Below are 25,237 nucleotides of genomic sequence, written 5' to 3' on the forward strand. Positions count from 1 at the left end.
GAACCCTACCGGGATTTAAAGGAGGTGTGTGGAGAGGCTGAATGTAATCAACTACCCCCCCCCCACATCGAAAGACAGAAATTGAACCAGGAGCGAAGCTCCCCAAACCCAAATGTATGCTATGTCTTTGAAAGACCAGAAAGTGCTACAGGAATTCATAGATGAGAATCTGGCAAGGGGATTTATTCGCCCAGCCAATTCTCCCTTGGCTGCACCGGTGCTTTTTCGAACAAAGAAAGATGGGTCTTTGAGATTATGCACCGATTACAGAGGCCTGAATGGCATTTGCAGTTCAAACCAGTATCCCTTGCCCCTAATAAAGGACTTATTGTCTCATTTGTCAAAGGGGAAGATCTTCACAAAGTTGGACCTAAGGGACACTTATTTCAGAGTGCGAATTCGAGAAGGGGATGAGTGGAAGACAGCTCTTAATTGCCTTTTGGGGAGCTATGAGTACCTGGTTCTCCCGTTTGGCTTGAAGGGGGGTCCTGGAGTATTCATGCAGTTGATAAATGAGGTGTTACATGAACATTTGTACAAAGGTTGTTTGGTGTATCTTGATGACATTTTAATCTATACAGAAAGTGAACAAGAGCACATCCAGCTGGGTGCACAAAGTGCTGGAAAAATTGAGAGATGCTAAGTTGTATGCTAAACTGTCTAAGTGTGAATTCCATAAGAACCAACTGGATTATTTGGAGTATAGGGTGTATGAAAAGGGCATCAAGATGGATCCCACCAAAGTCACAGATATGTTAGAATGGGCGGCCCCTAAAACAAACAATTGGGCAGGCAAATGTGTCTTGCACTTATTAATATTAATCTCCAGAATAGGGAGGTAGCAGAGGACTGGACAAGCAGCCTCTTTTCAGTTGCCAATCCCAAGCAGCACTCTGGTTTTCCAAGGAGCTACAAGAGGTGAAGCAACTGAAAACATGCCTAGAGCAAAAGTGGATAAAACAAAAGCTAGTATTACTGAGCATTGATACAAGCTCAGAGTCAAGCCAACTTAGTGGTGGTAAGAATGGCAACTCTTCTTCAGATTTATTGTGTTCACAAACTCCCAACCAGCAACCTTCTTTAGGATGACCCAGACTATTTGGAGGAAGTATGGGTGAAACTAGGTGCCTCCAAGCCATCTGGATTGTTTTTCTCTTGCAGATAAAGTAACTCATATTCACTTGGCTTGGATGCCACATGGGCAAGTCCAGGGTGGGGGGGGGGGTGAATGGGGAGGTATCCTGTCTTAAATCTGGGAATCTTGTGAACTTCTGAAACCCAAGGAAGTGGGTAGGAATCTCTGTAGTATAGGCTGCGCCACCCCAGGCTTAATTCTGATTAAAGCTAGATTCAGGAGTTGGTTAGTAAAGTGCATTGAACTTGCCACAACTTCTTATGGTCCACACAGTCAAAGGCTTTAGAATAGTCAATAAAACAGAAATAGATGTTTTTCTGAAACTCCCTGGCTTTTTCCATTATCCAGCAGATATTGGCAATTTGGTCCCTAGTTCCTCTGCCTTTTCTAAACCCAGCTTGTACATCTGGCAATTCTCGCTCCATGAATTGCTGAAGTCTACCTTGCAGGATCTTGAGCATTACCTTACTGGCATGTGAAATGAGTGCCACTGTTCGATAGTTGGAGCATTCTTTGTGGTTTCCCTTTTTTGGTATGGGGATATAAGTTGATTTTTTCCAGTCTGATGGCCATTCTTGTGTTTTCCAAATTTGCTGGCATGTAGCATGCATTACCTTGAAAGCATCATCTTGCAAGATTTTGAACAGTTCAGCTGGGATGCCGTCATCTCCCGCTGCCTTGTTATTAGCAATGCTTCTTAAGGCCCATTCAACCTCACCCTTCAGGATGTCTGGCTCTAGCTCACTGACCACACCATCAAAGCTATCCCCGATATTGTTATCCTTCCTATACAGGTCTTCTGTATATTCTTGCCACCTTTTCTTGATCTCTTCTTCTTCTGTTAGGTCCTTGCCATCTTTGTTTTTGATCATACCCATTTTTGCCTGGAATTTACCTCCAATGTTTCTAATTTTCTGCAAGAGGTCTCTTGTCCTTCCTATTCTATTGTCTTCTTCCACTTCCGCACACTGCTTGTTTAAAAATAATTCCTTATCTCTTCTGGCTAACCTCTGGAATTTTGCATTTAATTTTGCATATCTCCCCCTATCACTGTTGCCTTTTGCTTTCCTTCTTTCTTGGGCTACTTCTAGTGTCTCAGCAGACAGCCATTTTGCCTTCTTGGTTTTCTCTTTCTTTGGGATGTATTTTGTTGCCGCCTCCTGAACAATGTTGCGAACTTCTTTCCATAGTTCTTCCAGGACCCTATCTACTAAGTCCAGTCCCTTAAATCGATTCTTCAGCTCCACTGCATATTCCTTAGGAATATTAGTGAGCTCATATCTAGCTGATCTGTGGGTCTTCCCTAATCTCTTTAGTCTGATCCTAAATTGTGCAATAAGAAGTTCGTGATCGGAACTACAGTCAGCTCCAGGTCTTGTTTTTACCAACTGTATAGATGTCCGCCACCTTTGGCTGCAAAGGATGTAGTCAATCTGATTTCGGTGTTGTCCATCTGGGGAAGTCCATGTATAAAGCCATCTCTTAGGTTGTTGGAAGAGAGTGTTTGTTATGCAGAGTGAGTTGTCTTGGCAAAATTCTATCAGCCTATGTCCTGCTTCATTTTGTTCTCCCAGGCCGTGCTTACCTGTAATTCCAGGTGTCAACTGACTGCCCACCTTAGCATTCCAGTCTCCCGTGATGAAAATAACATCTCTTTTAGGCGTGTTGTCCAGTAGGTGCTGCAGATCCTCATAGAACTGCTCTACTTCAGCTTCTTCAGCATCTGTGGTTGGGGCGTATATTTGGATCACTGTGATGTTAGATGGCTTGCCCTGAATTTGAATTGAGATCATTCCATCGTTTTTTGGATTGTATCCAAGCACTGCTTTAGCCACTTGACTATTAATTATGAAGGCTACTCTATTTCTTCTGTGGTCCTCTTGTCCACAGTAGTAGATCTGGTGGCCATTCTGGTGGTGAAGTGGCCCATTCCAGTCCATTTCAGTTCACTGACGCCCAAAATGTCTATCTTTAATCTTGACATCTCACCAATAACCACATCCAATTTGCCCTGGCTCATAGATCTTACATTCCAGGTTCCAATGGTGTGTTGATCCGTAGAACATCGGATTCGCCGTTCACCACCAGCACCATCAGCCGCTAGCCATCCTTTCGGCTTTGAGCTAGCTGCGTCATCACGTCTGGGGCTAGTTGAGCTCATCCTCTGTTCCTCCCCAGTAGCATTTTGACCATCTTCTGACCTGGGGGTCTCATCTTCCGATGGTATACCGACATATCTCTGGTTGTACTGATCCATTTAGTTTTCATGGCAAGAATACTGGGGGTGGGTTGCCATTACCTTCCCCAGGGATTGCATTTAGTCTGACCTCTCTGTCATGACCTTCCTGTCTTGGGTGGCCCTTCACAGTTTAGCTCATGGCATCATTGAGGTGCACAAGCTCCAGCACCACAACAAGGTTACGATCCTTTGCTGAAGACTACATTATATAGTTCAACTTTTTTTAGATACAGTCACCACTGCATATCAGCCTAAGTTGTTAAAATGCATTCTGATCACTACTACCCATGTTTTCACAGATATTCCTGAATTCAGGAAGAAAAAATGTAATCTCGGTGCTTACCTGCAGCAAATCTTAGTAGACCTGTCTATAAGTTTGTTTCAGAGATTATTTGAAGGTGACTTGATTAATTCAACTAGTGATTTGAATTTTGGAACTAAATCTCCAGAGCTATGTGAAGCACTGAATCAAATCAGAACTTCCTAAAATGATTCAGAATCACTTTGGAGATTGGTGGGCATTTACATAAGCAGAAATCCACTTTTTCAAAATCAGTTTAAAAGTTCAAATTATGTTCCATTGATTTTTAAATTAAATAAAGCAGATCGAGGCTGATTCATACGTATTTTCTTAGAAAATATCTTTAGAAAGTATATAAGCACTGTAATAATATACTAGATGCTCTAGAATACTATAGTATATGCTCTAGATGTGAGGCAGATATATAGGATTCAATTCTACCCAGAAAGTGTAATTACAAATTCATCACAACAGAATTGCAAAGATTCCTACCATCTGATCCTCCAGATGTGTATTTAATAGAGCCATCCATTCTGAGCAGCTCCCTTTGGATTATCTTATATGAATGTAAACATGGTAGAGAATGGAGGTTGCTTACAATCATCACTACAATAGCATACATCCCTAAATGAGTACTTTTTTATGCCTGATCATATTCATTCCAAGTCTTCTATCATTTGTGGTCATATCACTGACCCATTCATTTAGTTTCCTTCAGTTCCTCAGAGTACCAAGAAGTTGATATGGATCTATAATATGGTCAGTAATGAAAGCTATTGAATTATGGTTTCAATCATTATTTTATTTCAATTTGGAACACAGGGGCCCAGCAGAATCACTATCCTTACCTGTAAAAAAATACCTAGACAACTTTGTAGACTGATTTATATATGAGGTCTAAGCAACCCTTACCCACACAGAAATTAATTTTCCAAAAAGTTGTAATTTGGACTATTATGAACACTGACCCCCAAATCACTTATCAATTTCTTAGGAAGGAAGGAAGGAAGGAAGGAAGGAAGGAAGGAAGGAAGGAAGGAAGGAAGTTCTTTTCTATTCATAGCATCTGGGCCAACAGTGTAGCTATGGCTGAGAAAACTATGTTTTTCAAGAATCCCTAAGACTTTCTGTTAATTTTCTAGAGAAATTGAAAAAGAAAAAAAATGTTTTTAATAGTAAAGTTGGAGAGCTGTTCCTGCTGTTAGTGCTCTGGCTGGGTTAACTTGATTTACCCTTTAGAGAGGAAAAGGGAGTTCTGAGAGAAGAAAACAACGGCCTTTTGGGAGGGAGGAAAGAAAAGTAGACTAGTGGGAATTTATTACATAGGACTTTAATCTGACTTCGAGAGAAATTTGGGAGTCTCTTCTATGAATCATTACAATTAGCTAAACTTACTTCTAGGTCAAAGCTTTGTGCAACATATTTAGAGATGAAAAAATCTTTGAATGATACCCCCTCACGTGCCAAGAATCATTACAAATGATTACATTAACATTAATTACATTTTTGCTATATACTTTAGTTCCACAAGGAATAAGTTTTCAGCTGATCTGTCAGCGTGATTAGGAATGCATAATGCTTGACAACCTAGCACTGAATGAAGAGGATGTGACATCAATAAACCTGACAAGCAGAAATTCAGCAGGAAAATAATTCAGTTCCAATCAGTTCATTGATTCTTTAAATTATTTCCAATGTTTAATTATTTGTTTTATTAGGCCAGTACACATTGTGGAATCTTTTGAGATTTTTAGTTCATGAACAACTAAGTTAATTAGTAAGGTAGCACTGAGTTTGGCCCAACCTGTGGTAGATGAATGGTCCAGTGTCCATTATCTTTACTCCCAGTGATAATTTGCAGCTTTTCAAAGGATATTTCTGTGATCTTTTGATCTTTTACAACCACCTTTTCTATTGTTTTTCCATTATATAAAACTATGTAAGTCAAATCTTAGAGGTTTACACATTAGTAACTATATCCCTAGTTTAAAAAAAATCACCTCGCATTTTTTTGCAAAAGCTTTTAGGATATAATCCTTTGCATAAATTCCATTAAAATCCATGACTTTTATTGGTGATTAACTAGAAATAAGATAGCATCAAATTGCATTTTTTCAAGACATTTCCTAGAGCAAAACACACATGTAGTAGATATATTCTGCACTTATGCTAATGAAGGAAAATAATATTAAGGATATAATAGAAGTCCTTAAAATGTTGAGAAAATAAAAGGGTTATAATATCAGCAATTATTTTACCCCAAAATGTTTTTAATTTCACACCAGTATGCACAAGCATTGCAGGAAAGGATCAGCTTTGTAGGGTCAACTATTCCGAAAGCAGTATTACAGTAACAAAATGCACTCCACTGATAACAAAAATCCACAAAGCCTGGAAACTAGAATGTAGCTTGCTTTTAAGAGGGCCATTACCCTTCTGGATTATATGGTCATGTGCCAGGACAAAATATTACCTTACTTCCTGCCCTGAAAAATCAATTGTTAGATTTCTGTTTGCTACAAATACATTTCATGATAATGTTAATAACATACACAGCTTCAAGATGTGAAAGCAAAGATAAAAGATGTCATAAAGCAGTTTTTTTCTAAGGAAAATATATTTGTTGAATATTAAGAGGTTTAGAATAAAGAAAGCTATTTTAATCAATAAACTACTTTTTACCTGCAGTATATCAGTGATACTGTAATGCCAATGTTTTGCTAGAAAATGAAGTTTACTTCAGGAAATAGCAGTCTAAACGAGCTGTTTTGATTTGCTAGTGTCCATTTTGAAACTCTATTATATTATTTGGTTTACTGACTTATATAACCCTACAATAGCATGTCATTTGTTCAATACAGTTCATGTTTTAAAACGACTTCCTTTTGTTTAGAGCAGCTCCATACAGGCTAGACATCTGCATTTCAAATTCTGGAAAGCCTATTCACACAATTTTTCATCAATTATTTAATTAATTAGCAATGTAAAATATATTGTAAAATGTTTCCAAAAAAACTTTTCCCATTCAGCCTTAGAACTGTTTGAAAAACAATCCGTTTCCATAATACAGTGTTGAATATAAACAATTTTCAAGGAGGATGGAAGATGAAGTTAGATCAGCACTCCAATCATTACCAAGTTGGAAGGCTACAGGAACTGACAGAATACCCACTAAAATATGACAAGCCACAGAATAAGAATCAGTAAACCAGTACAAGAATCAGTAAATCAGTTTTGTTTGTTTGTTTGTTTGTTTCAAATTTCTGTCACCACCCATCTCCCCCAAAGGGGGACTCTATATATATCCTCGTGTGGCGCAGAGTGGTAGGCGGCAATATTGCAACCGAAATTCTCACCACAACCCGAGTTTGATCCCAGCGGAAGCTGGATTCTCAGGTAGCTGGCTCAGGTAGACTCAGCCTTCCATCCTTCCAAGGTTGGTAAAATGAGTACCCAGCTTGCTGAGGAAGGTGACAACTGGGGAAGGCAATGGCAAACCACCCCACTCTATGGTGTGACAAGAAAACGTCACAAAAGCGGCATCCCCCCAAAGGGTCAGACATGACTCAGTGCTTGCACAGGGGACCTTTCACCTTTCACAAAGTTTCTAACCAAGCTATGCGAGCAAATCTGGAAAACAACACAGTGACCAACAGATTGGAAGAGGTTAATCTACATTCCAATACCAGAAAAGGAGACTTAACAGAGTGTGCAAACTATTGTATAATATTCTTAATTTCACATGGTAGCAAAGTAATTCTTAGGATCATCCAACACAGATTAGAGCCCTACATGGAAAAAGAGATGCCAGATGTTCAAGCTGGCTTTAGAAAAGCAGAGGAATATGAGACATCATTGCTGGTGCATGCTGGATAATTGAGAAAGTCTAAGAATACCAAAAAGAGTCACTATGTGCTTCATCAATAATAGAAAGGCCTTTGATTGTGTTGATCACATCAAGCTGTGGAATGTGCTCAGAAAAATGGGAATCTGAGCATATGTCATTTCCTCATGAGAAACTTATGGAACCCACAGTACTGACAGAACATGGTGAAACAGGCTGGTGCCAGGTTGGCAAAGGAGTGCAACAAGACTGTATACTCTCCCCTTATTTATTTAACCTATATGCTGAATATATATTAAGGGAAGCTGGATTGGAAGAAGATGAGCATGGTTTTAAAACTGGAGGAAGAAATATCAATAACCTGCGCTATGCTGATGACACTACCCTGTTAGCCAAAAATGCAAAGGATCTGCAAGCTCTAGTAATAAAAGTTAAGGAGCAAAGTGAAAAAATGGGACTAAAATTAAATTTAAAGAAGATGAAACTAATGGCAGCAGGTCGAGCAACCAGCCTTAGAATTGGCAATGATGATATTGAAGTGGTGGCTAGCTTCTGCCTTTTAGGATCAACCATCAACAGTAAAGGAACAAGCAGTCAGGAAATATGCCACAGATTAGTACTTGGTAGAGCAGCCATGAAGGACTTGGAAAAGATATTCAAATGCCATGATGTGTCTATACCTACAAAGATCAGAACTGTGCAAGCCATAGTATTCCCTGTGAAATGGAAATGTAAGTTGAACTTTAAAGAAGCAAGATGGGAAGAGTATTGACACCTTTGAACTTTGGTGTTAGAGAAGACTCCTGAGAATACTGTGGACAGCCAAGGAAACAAACCAATGAATCATCAAACAAATCAACCCAGAGTTCTCATTCAAGACACAACTGACCAGACTCTAATTATCTTACTTCATACACTTTATGCAAAGACCCAGCTCTCTGGAAAAGGCTATAATGCTGGCAAAGGTGGAAGGAAAGAAAAGAAGAAGGCAACTAGCAGCAAGGTGGATGGACTCAGTTATAGTGGAAATGGGTGCAATGTTGGAAGACCTGAAAAATCCTGTTATGGACAGATCATCATAGAGAAAATCTGTGTGGCTACTAGGAGTCGAAAACAACTTGATGGCATATAATCAATCAATCAAACATACATTTATATTAATATATTAAAATAACTAGAAAAGGCTGTAATCTGACCTTCCAAGGCAATAGGGGCATAACAGGCTTCCTCTCAGAGAGCCTCAGAATGGCACCTGGGATGCCTCCATGGAGGGCATTCTAGATCCTGGGCTGGGGAAGACACCAGTGAGAAAGCTTGAACACTACTCACTATTTCTCAGTATAGGAGAGACCCAGGGAGGGAGATCTGATCTGTGAGAGGGTAATTATAGACCATGATAATAATAGAATCAACCAGAAGATCTTCCAGATGATCCCAGTAGAACAAGCTGGATTCTGACCTGCCCGAAGTTGCATAGACCAACTGCTTTCAATAACAACCTATATAGAAGCAGGATATCAGGCAAAGCAGAAAACATCAGTTGCCTTTATAGATCTGAGTGCAGCATATGACACTGTGGAGACATGGATTGTTATATAAATTAATACAAGTAATCCCATGTCAAAAAACTATTAGACTTATTGATAATATGCTTCCGGAATAACTTTTTTTGTGGCAATGGGAGAGGATAGTCGTGTCCCTAAAATACTAAATAACGGCTTACCACAAGGCTCAGTTCTTACAGCCCTTTTCTTTAACATATACATAGCCAACATACCCTATACAACGTCCAGGAAGTTTGGCTATGTGGATGGCTGGGCTATAGCCACCCAACATAAATCTTTTGAGACAACTGAAGATCTTCTTTCTACTGACTAAGAAATACTGGATAAATATTTCCGTGGGTGGAGGTTACAGCCAGTCCAACCAAGACAGAAGTAACATACTTCCATCTCTGTAATAGATCAGCAGGCAGAAAGCTTAATGTAAGATTTAAGGGAAATCGACTTAACCACAACATGCACCCCAAGGACCTCAGGGTTACTTTAGATAGGACGCTTTCCTATAAAGAACATCTGATGAAGACTGCCACCAAACTGAGAAGCAGAAATAACTTCTTACATAAATTATGCAGCACTAGTTGGGGTTCGGCAGCGTACATACCGCAAGGGTCTGCACTCAGCTTGGTGTACTCAGCAGCAGAGTATTGTGCCCCAGTGTGGCGTAACAGTCCGCACAAAGTAGGATTGATGCACAGCTGCATGACTCAATGCGCATTGTCAGTGGGATAATACGATATCCAACTTACTGGCTGCCTGTTCTGAGTCATATACCACCTCCGGATGTAAGATGGAAAAATGCCGTCCTTCAAGAATACTGGAAGATTATTGATAACCCCCAGCTGCCAATATTGAGTGACATAACCTGCCTGGAATGAAATAGGCTGAGATCTAGACATCCAGCTGTTTCAACTGCTAAATCACTTGTAGAAGATGACTTAAACATCCACAGAATGTGGAAACAGAATTGGCTAGAAAATTGTCCTCCACAGTGTTGAAGCTCACCCTGCATCTCAGAGAAACCATCTGGATTTGATCAGCCCTGTGCGATATGGACATTGAACAGAATCCACATGGGCCATGGTAGATGTGCTGATGTCCTTTATAAGGGGGGCAAAATGACATCACCGAATTGTGACTGTGGGGCTGAAAAACAAACTATCCAACATATAGTGACAGAGTGCCAAAACAGAGCCTATAACGAAGATTTCACCAATTTCCTGGCTGTGACAGATGAAGCAAAAAATTATATTTGTAATCTAGAAATATGTCTATAATTTTATATTCTATATTTTATATCCTGTATTTTATCTCCTGTGTTTTTATTCTATTGAACTGCAATGTGAATGTGCCATACGATAAATAAATATAGACCATGGACTGTATTTTCTTATTAGAACTCCCCTTTCCCATTAGGTTGCTCTACTTATTACTTCAATTGCAAAGGACTCAATTAACATTCACCCCCCAGCCTTCTATCCTGTGTTCTGACATCCATGATTTACAGCTGTTTTCACATTCCTAAAATGTGTATGTTTATCTTACATTTTCAGACAGATAACTGTATGTCACATTTTGATTTAGAATTTTTGTTCTCTTTTCATTTTTTAAATAATTCCTTTCAAGAGACAGATTCTGCAGAAGGAATTGTTCTTTATGAGAGGTGAGCTTCTGCAGCATTTTTAAACCTAGAAATGGCATTGAAATACTATGTTGTTCTTATATGTCATTTGATTATTGAGGATTTTGTTTACTAGATTAATCTAAAATAAAGTTGGCTTTATAATGTTTTATTATTGCAAAATAAACCATATTAATGAAACCATAGAAGAACAAAGAACACTGTATTCACATAAATCATCAAGGAAATATTTCCACTAGAGCTTAACAAATCCTTCATATTAGTAGTAGGTTGCCTAAGGCCATGATTGTGTTGGTTCTAAGCAAATATTTTCAACTTAATTTAATGTTAATTTTATAAGGAGGAAATTTCCATCTCTGGAGTAATCCATGGGATACAGAATGAATTTCTGTAATGACAACCGCTCTTTGATTTCCTAAAACTTTTTATATCAATGCACAGTGGAACTATTATAGTCAGAGATGTGTCAGGGTTTCCATTATAGACTCCAGCTTCAGTGTTTATAATCCAAGAATAAAAACTTGCTCTAGGGTAAATTCTGTTATTGGAATTTCACTTGGGAATAATTTTCTTTATTCAGATGCATATGCAGGAAACTTAATTTAGAAAAGCTGTTGGTCCATTTGTCATTCCCCTGTAGATTTCAGTAGTAAAATTAGTTTCAGTGTAGCTACGTTTCACCTCTGAAATCTGACGATTCCATCTTCAGCCATTCTGAAAAGTTCTGATCTTTTCAGAACATGTCAGTACAAGTACTGGAAAGAACTCTGTCTTCGTAATGAAATTTCACATGTTTACCAGGGTATTACTAGTTAACAAAACAGAATACTCTTGGTAGAGCCTGAACTAACATTGTTCAGACTGACAAGTTATTAATTATAACATTACTCAAGTGTGCTCCTATAAACAGCATTCCTATTTACTTAAACATATTTGAATTTTCTTTCAGACTCCTATGTATAATCTTTGGCACTTGTTGTGCATTAATGCAGGCTTTGCTCACTCTAGCATTCAGTCAGACATGTTTGGTGGTCATGAAGATAGATGAAAGAACATCTGTTACAACCCTCAGAAACTGAACGGCACTTCACTAGCTTAGGAAGCAGACATCCGACTACTCAGTAACCATAGGAGTTCCCAATCGACTCATTTATCCTGAGTAAACTGTAAATTTCACTGAAAAACTTCCGATAAATAGAAATATGAGTGCACTGTTAAAAAGGCAAAAGGAATTCTGAGGATTAGTTAATGATATTCATAAGCTTCTTAAATGTGCTCGACTCAGCTTCATTTCCACTATAACACTTTTAAAAAGGGATATGGATAACTGATTCTGAGGAATCAAATATATGCAAAAGGGAAAATGAGTTGGAGCAACTAGTTTTAAGCTTCGAAATTAAATGATGATATTCTTGAGGCACAACAACAGTAAAACATTACAGTGGAAACAAACTCCTTAGGTGTGAACATAATCAAAAGCAAAGTAGATGTGTGTGAAGTTGATACGTTAATTGTGATTGCCTATTTTAAATGGATTTATTACTCTAAATCTATTTTTGGGATCTCAGCTGCAAGACATGAAGGCTGTATTGCCAATTTAGAAATATATGTGTAGCTCTTTGGATAGCTATGTTTCTTTCCACAATGGTGAGTCCTGAATTTGAAAAATTCAGGGGAAGGAGAAGCAGAAAAAGTCCCACCCATAGGGCCTAGCAGTTTATATTCTAATTCCTATTCAAACCCCTTTCAATCAAGACTCCCATCAGCAGGTGGCTCTGTGGGACATTATCCCACCTCCTGATCCAAAAGGAACCAAGACACTTCTAATTATGAACACACAACTCACCTTTACTTTTGAGCTTTCAGAACCAAAGGTTTAGGATGGCACCATTGCACTTTTTGATTAAATGCCGTACCCGAGTCTTGAGAGGCTTGCTTGAAGAATGCAGTCTCTCTCTCTGCTCTTTCTTTCTTTCTTTCACTGCCACCAAACAGCCAGGCATGCTCTTTTTCAAACCTAACACGTTTAAAACCCTAAGTGTATTCACACAATTCAACAATCTTAGTTGTCTTGCAAAAGTCTCATGGAGTGGTTTCCTTTCTCCTCCGCTTCACTCTTTGCTATCTGGAGTCTTGTTGCATCTCCCCTTCACTGCCTCTGATCCAAATCCAGATGGGCTGTTTATTTGTACTTACAGTCATGTCAGCTTTGCCAGCTGTCACACACTGGGCACTCCTTACTCTCTTACAGGACAAGACATCCTCTCTCCAGCTGACATGCTGGGTGATTCCCTTCACATGTGGAAACTACTAACCAATCCACTTCTCATGAATCCAAGCTGCAGGCAGGCATGCCAGCAGAGTACAAGCAGCATGGAGGGGGAGAACCTCATAACTGGAATGCTTTGTCTCTTACCTCCCTTTTCCCAATGATCTTTCTTTTCTTTTTTCATTTCCCAGTGATTTTTCCTCCTTTCTCCCTTACCTTGGAGTAATTTTCTCCCACTTCTTGTTTTGAGTGAACAAGTGACTCAAAGAGTGGCTGCCATTCTACCAATGTTGTGACCAATTCTAGACTACAACTGATCTCTATGGCTGGGGACAGAGAGTTTAAAAGTCAGTGAGGAAAGATCAGGTTGTGATGTAGCTTAGGCATCCTATGTGGAAGGAACTTGAGTGAACAGCAAGGTGTGCTAGGTGGGTCATCCCAGGAGAAAGAGGGCCTATACTTTATCACATGTCCCTTCTTCTAAGCCAGTTGCCTCTATTCTGGGCCCAGGTAGATGAATTGACAGATATCTTCTCTCCGATTGCTGCTAGTAAACTCCAGGCTTGTATGCAGTAAGATGTGGTGGATAAACATGCAGACCTGGTGTGCGTTACTGATGCCTCCTGGAGCAGCAATGGAGACGTACCCCTGTTGGAAATCTTCTCATCCAGATTTCAGGTCTTGCAGCAGCAGGTCAGGGAAAGGTAGTGATTATGGTCATCTGTGAAAATATTGCAGTGATTGCTCTGGAGGTGACTGGCTGCAAAGGCCTGTGTATTAAGTTGGGCATCAAAGCAAACTAGTCCTGACCACAGCTGACCAGCAGTAGCCATTCATGAGTTCCTGGACCTATGGTTCCAACACTAGATGGGCACATGTTGGATGTGGTATTCACTTCAGAGCAAATAAGTTATGGTCTAGATAAACATTAGGAGGGCATTAACATTCTGTCTTTTGTTTTGGCCAAGTCACTTTCTAATCACACTAAGATTGTATCCTCCCTGAACATCTGCAAGGATGGAGAAAATATTAGAATGCTGTGGCCCAAATACCTGCTGAATCCATAGGGCTTCCAAAGGGCGCTTGGGGATTTTCCAAACAATTGGGCAGGCAAATGTGTCTTGCACTTATTAATAATCTCCAGAATAGGGAGGTGGCAGAGGACTGGACAAGCAGCCTCTTTTCAGTTGCCAATCCCAAGCAGCACTCTGGTTTTCCAAGGAGCTACAAGAGGTGAAGCAACTGAAAACATGCCTAGAGCAAAAGTGGATAAAACAAAAGCTAGTATTACTGAGCATTGATACAAGCTCAGAGTCAAGCCAACTTAGTGGTGGTAAGAATGGCAACTCTTCTTCAGATTTATTGTGTTCACAAACTCCCAACCAGCAACCTTCTTTAGGATGACCCAGACTATTTGGAGGAAGTATGGGTGAAACTAGGTGCCTCCAAGCCATCTGGATTGTTTTTCTCTTGCAGATAAAGTAACTCATATTCACTTGGCTTGGATGCCACATGGGCAAGTCCAGGGGGGGGGGTTAATGGGGAGGTATCCTGTCTTAAATCTGGGAATCTTGTGAACTTCTGAAACCCAAGGAAGTGGGTAGGAATCTCTGTAGTATAGGCTGCGCCACCCCAGGCTTAATTCTGATTAAAGCTAGATTCAGGAGTTGGTTAGTAAAGTGCATTGAACTTGCCACAACTTCTTATGGTCCACACAGTCAAAGGCTTTAGAATAGTCAATAAAACAGAAATAGATGTTTTTCTGAAACTCCCTGGCTTTTTCCATTATCCAGCGGATATTGGCAATTTGGTCCCTAGTTCCTCTGCCTTTTCTAAACCCAGCTTGTACATCTGGCAATTCTCACTCCATGAATTGCTGAAGTCTACCTTGCAGGATCTTGAGCATTACCTTACTGGAATGTGAAATGAGTGCCACTGTTCGATAGTTTGAGCATTCTTTGTGGTTTCCCTTTTTTGGTATGGGGATATAAGTTGATTTTTTCCAGTCTGATGGCCATTCTTGTGTTTTCCAAATTTGCTGGCATGTAGCATGCATTACCTTGAAAGCATCATCTTGCAAGGTTTTGAACAGTTCAGCTGGGATGCCGTCGTCTCCCACTGCCTTGTTATTAGCAATGCTTCTTAAGGCCCATTCAACCTCACCCTTCAGGATGTCTGGCTCTAGCTCACTGACCACACCATCAAAGCTATCCCCGATATTGTTATCCTTCCTATACAGGTCTTCTGTATATTCTTGCCACCTTTTCTTGATCTCTTCTTCTTCTGTTAGGTCCTTGCCATCTTTGTTTTTGATCATACCCATTTTTGCCTGGAATTTACCTCCGATGTTTCTAATTTTCTGCAAGAGGTCTCTTGTCCTTCCTATTCTATTGTCTTCTTCCACTTCCGTGCACTGCTTGTTTAAAAATAATTCCTTATCTCTTCTGGCTAACCTCTGGAATTTTGCATTTAATTTTGCATATCTCCCCCTATCACTGTTGCCTTTTGCTTTCCTTCTTTCTTGGGCTACTTCTAGTGTCTCAGCAGACAGCCATTTTGCCTTCTTGGTTTTCTCTTTCTTTGGGATGTATTTTGTTGCCGCCTCCTGAACAATGTTGCGAACTTCTTTCCATAGTTCTTCCGGGACCCTATCTACTAAGTCCAGTCCCTTAAATCGATTCTTCAGCTCCACTGCATATTCCTTAGGAATATTAGTGAGCTCATATCTAGCTGATCTGTGGGTCTTCCCTAATCTCTTTAGTCTGATCCTAAATTGTGCAATAAGAAGTTCGTGATCAGAACTACAGTCAGCTCCAGGTCTTGTTTTTACCAACTGTATAGATGTCCGCCACCTTTGGCTGCAAAGGATGTAGTCAATCTGATTTCAGTGTTGTCCATCTGGTGAAGTCCATGTATAAAGCCATCTCTTAGGTTGTTGGAAGAGAGTGTTTGTTATGCATAGTGAGTTGTCTTGGCAAAATTCTATCAGCCTATGTCCTGCTTCGTTTTGTTCTCCCAGGCCATGCTTACCTGTAATTCCAGGTGTCATTTGACTGCCCACCTTAGCATTCCAGTCTCCTGTGATGAAAATAACATCTCTTTTAGGCATGTTGTCCAGTAGGTGCTGCAGATCCTCATAGAACTGCTCTACTTCAGCTTCTTCAGCATCTGTGGTTGGGGCGTATATTTGGATCACTGTGATGTTAGATGGCTTGCCCTGAATTTGAATTGAGATCATTCCATCGTTTTTTGGATTGTATCCAAGCACTGCTTTAGCCACTTGACTATTAATTATGAAGGCTACTCCATTTCCTCTTGTCCACAGTAGTAGATCTGGTGGTCATTTGATGTGAAGTGGCCCATTCCAGTCCATTTCAGTTCACTGACGCCCAAAATGTCTATCTTTAATCTTGACATCTCACCAATAACCACATCCAATTTGCCCTGGCTCATAGATGTTACATTCCAGGTTCCAATGGTGTGTTGATCCTTAGAACATCGGATTCGCCGTTCACCACCAGCACCATCAGCCGCTAGCCGTCCTTTCGGCTTTGAGCTAGCTGCGTCATCACGTCTGGGGCTAGTTGAACTCATCCTCTGTTCCTCCCCAGTAGCATTTTGACCATCTTCCGACCTGGGGGTCTCATCTTCCGATGGTATACTGACATATCTCTGGTTGTACTGATCCATTTAGTTTTCACGGCAAGAATACTGGGGTGGCTTGCCATTACCTTCCCCAGGGATTACATTTAGTCTGACCTCTCTGTCATGACCTTCCCGTCTTGGGTGGCCCTTCACGGTTTAACTCATGGCATCATTGAGGTGCTCAAGCTCCAGCACCATGACAAGGTAACGATCCTTTGCTGAAGAACAATATTAAGAGTCATGGTCAAATCTTAGGTAGGATTCACTTCTTCTGGTTTGTAAACCTGCCCTGATCAGAGGATTGTTTTCTTTACTTGTTGTTTATATTCAGAGTCTGTTATTGGGGAATATTAGTTTAGCTTCAAATACAATATAGGAATACAGAATAAATTTTTAAAATCAGTTTTAGTAAAGGTGATATATCTGCATTTGGGTACACGACTGGGAATCCCTAAGGCCAATAAACATGCATAGTGTTTGCGCATGTGTCCTAAGACAGCATTACTGGCAAAAGATAATAGTGGATAGCTGTGAAAAAAAGGATCAAACAGCTCATGGGGACCCTGCCATAGAGGAGAGCTAGAACATACTTATCTAGCTTCCACCGCTTTTTTATGACATTAAACTTGATTAATGAGACTCTGTGAATCCAGCTTCCTTAGTTGTGTGCTACAGTTAGGGGTTTGACCTTAATCTTGGAAAGTGGATAAGTATACTCTAGCCCTCATTTATTAGTGAGTAGATTACAGCAGGCTCTCTGTGAGCTGCTTGATCCTTTTTCTCACAATTGCCAGTAGGATATAGAGTGGCTTATAAAAACATCTACACTGGATAAAGGCATAATAAGAGTGAAGCTAGATTTTGAGTTAATGTTTCACTAAAATAGCTGCCTTTCATTCAGAACTGCATGCTACTATTATGCTCAACAGAATCTTTATGCATAGAAGTAACGTTCATGTGTTAAAGTATTGTTTTACATACAGAAAACTTGTAAATCTCATTAGATTTTACAGATATACGTATGTATATATAACCTGTCAGGCTCAGCCCAATGATGACAAAGAAGCAATCCAGCCAAAGTTCAGTTCTTTATTTGCTTATGCTGTATAGACAGAATCTTGCCAGACTAAAGCTACTCTACCTAACCTAAAGGGAAATAACCTGGGAGGCTCTAGGGTGGGGCTACTCAGAATCTCTTTTCTTCCCACATTCCAGCTCCGGACTGTGTTTTCTCTTATCTCACTCCCTCCTTGGAATATGCTCCCTCCTTCCTGAGGACCTGCTGCATTACTGTAGTCCATCACAAAATCTCAGCCCATACCCCATGTCCTAACCGATATACTGTCACCAAAATATAACCCTTTCTTAAATAAGCTCACTTAGCAATCACAAAATTGCCACAGTGACCCCAGAAATTGCTCCTCTATTATCATGAACAATTTTATAGTTAACTTTCATTCTGCAGTCTCCTGACAGGTATGACAGGGAGTGCAGTTTAACTTTATTGCCGCATATACTACGGGCCATTAAATGATCTGAAATAGCCTTTTCTTGGTCCAATAAGTATCTACTTAAGCAAATATAATGAGTAGTATCCTGCATGTGGATTCTTAGCTTTTAGACCTCTTTAATTTCTTGTAGAAGAGATGCCATAAATATTTATTTTTCTTACTCACTTCTTTTCAGTTTTCTGCTGCCTATATTGTTTAATTGTCATTTGTTCTTCAGTTCTAAACTCTGAGACAGGTTCAGAGGCTGCATTGAAGAACCCAGAATAAAATTAATATAATTCCCAAATTTTACTAGTTTTTTTAAAATCATGGTACCACTAAAATTTGGCCTATTTATTATAAGATTATGTATTAACTTGTCATTAATGGAACTAGTGTTACTCATTCAATTATTAATTTTTTAACTAATGTCTATGCTAATAAAACATTTCACATAATACGATATCCACAGTTAAATTTAAATATATGAGATATATATTTAAATTTCTTTTGAAGATTTAGTTCAAATGTATCTCATATGGAACCTGTATTATTAATCTGAGGAACGTTCCTGATGATCATCAACAAGTAAACTTCAGCATATAAGGAGTTTGCTCTTTACTAAAGTTGAGTTGGCTAGTCTGTAATGAAAAAAATAATTTTTTCTATATTTTATGGATGAATTTTATGTAACCTGCTTCTCAACCTGTTTCAAAAAAAGCAGGATTTTTTAATAAATAGCACTTTGCCTGCCACTACCAATAACTTGTTGTCATGTGCAACTCAAAAACCTTAAACACAGTTTATGACATATATTCACTGTGCCTCGCCTGAACTAAGACTGCATCAGCAATGTATTAGGAGTTATGAAAGAGGCATAAGATTATATCTTTAAAAGTTTGCCTTGAAAATGTTGTTCTCCTACTCCTACAGATTTCTGTATGTGAATTCAGTAATCCACTTTAAAATACTTGTTTCCTTGTTCTGCTTAAGTAAAGGCCATTGCATACATTTTTGTATTTTCTTGGTTGTATGACCATAACTTAAATTTATGTCATGGTGCTTCAAGGAAGGGTCTTCCAATAACTGACACATTTTCTCTATATTATTCACTGTATCTAATTTATTTATTAGATTTATATTCCCCCCTTTTCATTCAGGAGCATAAGTCAGTGTACATAGTGCTCTCACTTCCTATTTTTCTCTACAACCACCACCCTGTGAGGTAGGTTGCACTGAGAAAGACAATGACCCTTGAAGTTACTGACTAAGGTTCTATGTCTAATGAGAGAGTAGAATGTGGACCTCCTAGCTCCTAATCAGACACCTTCTCCATTATTCCACACTTGCTTAAGTTGCATCCAATAATACAAAAACATGTACAGGTAGTCCTCATTTACTGACTGCTCATTCAGTGACTGTTCTGAGTTACGAAGGTGCTAAAAAAGGAGATTTATGGCCAGTCCCCAAAGTTGCAGCCATCACAGTGATCATGATTTGGGTGCTTGGCAACTGGCATGCATTTACTATGGTTGCGGCGTCCCACAGTCATGTGATCACCATTTGCAACCTTTGCAGCCGGCTTTAGACAAGCAAAGTCAATGGAGAAGCCAGCAGGAAGTTGCAAGTCACAGTCACGTGACATCACACTTAACAACCATGGGTGATTTGCTTAATGATCGCAGTCGGAACTGACATTGTAAGTCAGCACAGTTATGTGATGTTTCACTTTACAACCGCATCACTTAGCAATGGAGTTGCTGGTCCCAATTGTGGTCAGTAAGTGAGGACTACCTTAATGTGATTATTTATATAAAATAAATAAATAATGTAATTAATTTCTATCCTGCCTTTCTGTTAAATGTGGTTTGCAAAGCTAGGATCAAGTTTGCAGTGAAGAGGAAGCTGACAACCTCACCATATCAGGTGGCATTTTATTTTTCTTTCCTAATATTGGCACAGGCTTAAAAAGCAATTGGAGACTTACAAAGAAGATGAAATGGAAAATGCCTGTGAGGCTCTTCAAATGGAAATTGAATTTCTGCAGATGGTACGCCCTTTTAACTTAACATGTATCATTATGGGGTGAGGTGGGGAAATGGATTTTATAATCTTGCACATAAAATTCTTTATAAACAGTATACTATCAGGCAGGTAGATCTACTTGCCCTACAGACTGTTACCTGTATTTCCCATTATACATCACTCCTTTTACTAGAAGCAGTATGCTGTTCAAAAGTAGTTGCTGGAAAGATAGGAAGACCGTTCTCCTGCTTGTGGGTGATCCTTAGGTATTAGGTTGGTTTTTGTTTTCCATTCCAAATGCCACTCCCTATTTACTTTACCTTTCAGCACTTTCCTGCAATTCATTGTTCAGGATAGACATTTGACACAGCCTGGAACATCTGAGCTCTTTAGCCCTTGCTAATTTAAAGGCTTGGAAATACACCTTTGTAAAACCACGAAAGAGCAGTCTAAACCATGGGCAGACCGCAATAAAAGTGAGAATGTCAGGCAATTATATTCATAGCAAAAAGCAACCTGATGTCACAATTAAAAGTCACACTTACTTTAGGTACAAAACTCAGTTACAAAATAGCATAGGATTTAGCTTTTAAAGCTATGGTTGCCAAATTACAGGATGGAGAAGTTGACAGCGTAGTAACTTGGGTAACTCCTTGTTCTTCCACTTTTACCATGCCTACTTTGCCTTCCCTATCTTAAGTCCTTCGACCATATTCTCGTACAACCTATCTAGCCCAAAGCAGCTTTATTCTCTTTCCCATGGGCTACTGTATAGCACATACTAATGCTATACAGTAGACAGAGGAAGAGGGCCTGACCAAGGGCAAGATAGATGGATGGTATTCTAGAGGTGACGGACTCATCCTTGGGGGAGCTGGGGGTGGTGAAGACTGACAGGAAGCTCTGGCGTGGGCTGGTCCATGAAGTCACAAAGAGTCAGAAGTGACTGAACAAATAAACAACAGACAGCTACAGCCTAATCTCATGTATACATTTCAGTTGCAACAGGAATGCTAGCTACAGCAACTGTAATACACACAAGGAGAAGCCCCTTATATACTGGCTGAAGATGCAAACATAGATGGGTGATACAGAAATGTTTTAAATAAATAGATAAAGCCATTGGAGTACATTACTTATTATATACGTTCAATATACAATTGCCATTTATTTCATTAGTAGAACATCTTATGGTATAATTGGGAGAAATCCCTCTCTTTGCAAAGCAAAATAATAGGAGGAACCCCCAACCCTCTCCCCCTTCAAGCTAAACACCGTTCCAGCTACTGGTTATTCATATATATATATATTTTTCCCCCTGCAGAATCTACTCTCCTCATAGTTGTTCCAGATCAGTGTTGCTCAACCTTAGCAACTTTAAGAGGTGTGGACTTCAAGTCCCAGAATTCTCCAGCCAGTCATGCTGGCTGGGGAATTCTAGGAGTTGAAGTCTTCACATCTTAACAACGCCAAGGTTGAGAAACACTGTTCTGGAATATAGACAGAACAAACACCTCCATCCAATCCACACTGACAGAAGAAAACGTGGTTTCCTTTTATGGGCTGTACATGAAATCAAAACCTTCCATCAAATGCTAACTGCAAGAAAGCAGTTATAATAAGATGATTTGCAGATCCCAGACTACTCCTTTGTCTGTTTCACAAATAATCTATCAGTAGTGATGGGGAGAAGGGCAAAGTCCCCCCACCTCTTTCTCCTTGAAATTCAGCCTGTCAGCACTCTGCAGAATTTATCAGGGGTTCAGGTTTACATTAGCAAATACCAAGTCAAATTAGTTTGGTTGTTGTTTATTTTATAGTAAGGAGCAGGGAACATTCTATTATTGATTCCTGTCTCTTTTTTTTCCCCTTGCAGGAATTGTTACAAAAAAAGTCTTCAGCCAAATAAGTAACATATTGTGGACTGATTCATATGTCACAGGAACAGATCTTTAGAAATCTTTAGATCTTTAGAGCATTTTAGAAAAATGCTGCTTTTGTAATCCTTTATAGTTAAATTTATCATACTCTGCTTTTCCTGCTAGCAGAGCAAGGAGTCTGTTTTTTCACAACTCATACTGAATCTTTGCTTCTGAATATTCATTACCATGGATGTCTAGCAACTGTAAACAAATCATTTTCCTTTCACACAGTGGGATTTTTCCTTGGCAATGTTCCCATTCCCATACTCATCAGTAAAAAACTGTCTGCATTCTGTTTTTACCAGCTCTGGCAGAAGCATACAATTCCATACAACATAGACCTTGTCATTATCTCCATTCAATGTCCTAATGTACAACATATTTGTGCTGTGCATATATTTTTTTTTAAAAAGCTGGAAAACAATAAATGAAGGTATTGCTTCTAAGACCGTATAACCTATTTTTAATAACTCTCAGGTGACATTTGAATGCTTGCTTTCTTTAAGATTAAATAACTTGTTTAGATAAAACTTTGAATTTCCCAACATCTCCAATGGTCATTTTACTTCCAGTTTTCATATATCAGTATTTATGTTGCTACTGTTTAAATGTTACTTAATCATTGTTATTATGAAATCAATTGTTTTACATGAATAGCCAATATTTACACAAATATGTATTTCATGGGGCTTTTAACCAATGCTCACAATTGGTGCTTCAGTTCATTTCACCAGCTTTAGATTTCCACACTTCCACAGTTCTGACATGTTGGATATTTGTAACGTAACGTAGAGTTGATCAAGTTGGCAGCATATAAATAATTGTAAAATTAATAATAAATAAATGAGTCAATGTGGCCAAGTTCTGTTATATCGTGTACAGCTTCTGCACTGCTATGAGCAGTAACTACTAATGATTATGCAGTGTTTTACTATGGTGGCCTTTTCTTTCTTTTGGTCTATGACCATAGTCTATCTAGTTGATGTGCAATTACAACTTTTAAAATATGTCTGAGGACAATTTGCTTCGGTAATTAAAGGTTATGTGATGTATGTATAAGTCAAAATTGTATAAGTCAAAGTTGGAAGTTGGCGTCTAACAGTTTAGGTTACAGTTTGTATTGAACCAATTCAGCTTTGTTTTCACAGTGCTTATCAACTCTGAAGGTACCTCTGTTTGACGAGAAGCTAGGTGTACAGGTTGAAAGGTAAAAGATTCATTAATCATGGTAAGTACATAAAATCAGCCCTGATAACTTCATTGAAGAACCCTCCTGTTGCATCTAGTCTAGCATCCTGTTTCCAACAAAGGCTAGATGCCTCCAGGAAGACCGCAAGCAATTCTGTGAGGGTTCTTTGTTTCCCAAGGACTGAACACACCACAGCAAATCTGTACACAATGCTTCATTGCAGCACACACCTTTCCCAAGAACAGGCTATTACTCTAGGACTTGCAAGTTGCTGTTGCCACATAAATATGTCTTTAATGCTCAGTTCAAACAAAAGTGTCAAATTAGCATACACACATCCTTTGCCTTTTTCCAAAAGTTCTTGCACTAGTTGGGTTGAGGTGCTGTCTTCGTGTGATTGTCTCTCTTCTACTTTGCTACTGAGCTCCCGGCAAAGCTCCAAGCTCGACTCCCACCAGGATATGCTGCTCACCATAACTTGTGGTCCTGGCAGTTGAATGATAGTCCTCATTCCTAATCCTAACATGCATAATATGGGGAAGAAAGCTTATCTATTCACAAATGGTAGACAGGGTCAAATAGGAAATACCAGTATATTAGGAAAAAAATGCATGGTTCCTTCCCATTACCTCTGCCCATCTCAGCAGAATACTCCAATTTATTTTCCTTTCCTTTTTTTTTTCTTCTGGGCTGGTGAGCATACTTTAACATACCCAACTTGATTTTGTATAAGGTTTATGGGGTTTATTTTAACAATGCCTGGGAAATCCACTCCAGATACTAGAGGCTGATGCCTTGTTTTAGAGCATGCTAATTTCTCATTTTTCTTTTTATTTAAAGGTCAGATGAAACATAAGGTCTGTTTTCAAATGAGATGTTTACAGGCACCATTTTGCCTCCTTCTGCTTGATAGCTTTGAAGATCATAACTGTGTAAAGGGATAAGAAATGAAATCCCAGTGCTATAAGCTAGGAAGTTGTATGCATTGCCAGAAATGTTTATTCTAGCTTGTATGTTTCCTACTGCAACTCTAGTCTGAAGAAGACCTGAAACAAAATAATAGAGCAGGCATTAAAAGAACACCTAGCAAATCCATTTATTCTCTGAGCAAGGTATTTCTAGAAATAACATAACAATGTTATTGGTAAATCCTATCCATTTTCATAATGTCCACATTCTGAATTTTTTATTTTTCATATAATACAATGTTCAAGCAAAAATGAATAGACTTTCAAAATCAGTGTATCCATGAATTTTATTTCTCAGACAAACAAAATTATGGTCCATATCAATCATAGTGAACTGAAGAAATAAATCATCAGTGAAGTAGAATAGAATTATGGTCCCAGCAAACATTTATGAGGGGAGCTTAATTGATCCAAGTGTATTGTACATACAGATGCTGAAATTAGCACCATTATCTTACCCATACAGAAATCTTAGGCTCATTTAATCTATTCGTGAACAAAGCATGGGTATGTCTGCATGTGCAATTTTTAAATCAAAGATGAATAATTCTTGAAATAACAAGAAGAGAAAGATGAATCTTATGTCATTTTAATTAGAATGCTAGAGTACAGAACATTTCCAAATTTGTATGAGTACATGGCATTATTAGCAATATACCAGATATCCTGAATAAAGTTAAATGTTTATAAATGAAACACAATATATTTGATTTTTTTAAAAAAAAAGATTAAGAACATCAATCATCTAAACAGATCTTTGCACATGAAGAAAATATTGAAAAGGTTTATTCTGGCAAGCAAAAGTGGTTAAGGAAAGATGCTGTTTCTATCACTTGTCAGATAAACAGTGGATGAAGATGGTCTCATTTTGGTCTTGTCTCCACTTTTTACTTCTTTCTTTTTAGAATGGTATAATTGATTGATTCCACTGGACACTAATGAAGTGGCTAGCTGTTTGGATGTGGAGGACGCTATAGATGAAATCAGATAACCTTCTGATACTTTCAGA

At 38.9% G+C, this 25,237-nt stretch overlaps 1 protein-coding gene across 1 annotated transcript in view; it reads left to right on the forward strand.

The window, feature by feature from the left end:
• The window catches only part of CCDC172 (coiled-coil domain containing 172), a 38,759-nt gene extending 16,662 nt beyond the window's left edge, over window positions 1-22,097 (forward strand). Inside the window, exons 7-8 of the mRNA XM_063306143.1 lie at window positions 20,087-20,174; window positions 22,026-22,097. Of these exons, the coding sequence (XP_063162213.1) occupies window positions 20,087-20,174; window positions 22,026-22,058 (121 nt within the window). The 3' untranslated portion in view covers window positions 22,059-22,097. The remainder of the gene's footprint in view (window positions 1-20,086; window positions 20,175-22,025) is intronic.
• Window positions 22,098-25,237: the final 3,140 nt, after the last annotated feature.

The sequence above is a fragment of the Candoia aspera genome, chromosome 6, assembly GCF_035149785.1.
Source record: "Candoia aspera isolate rCanAsp1 chromosome 6, rCanAsp1.hap2, whole genome shotgun sequence".
Lineage (NCBI taxonomy): Eukaryota > Metazoa > Chordata > Lepidosauria > Squamata > Boidae > Candoia > Candoia aspera.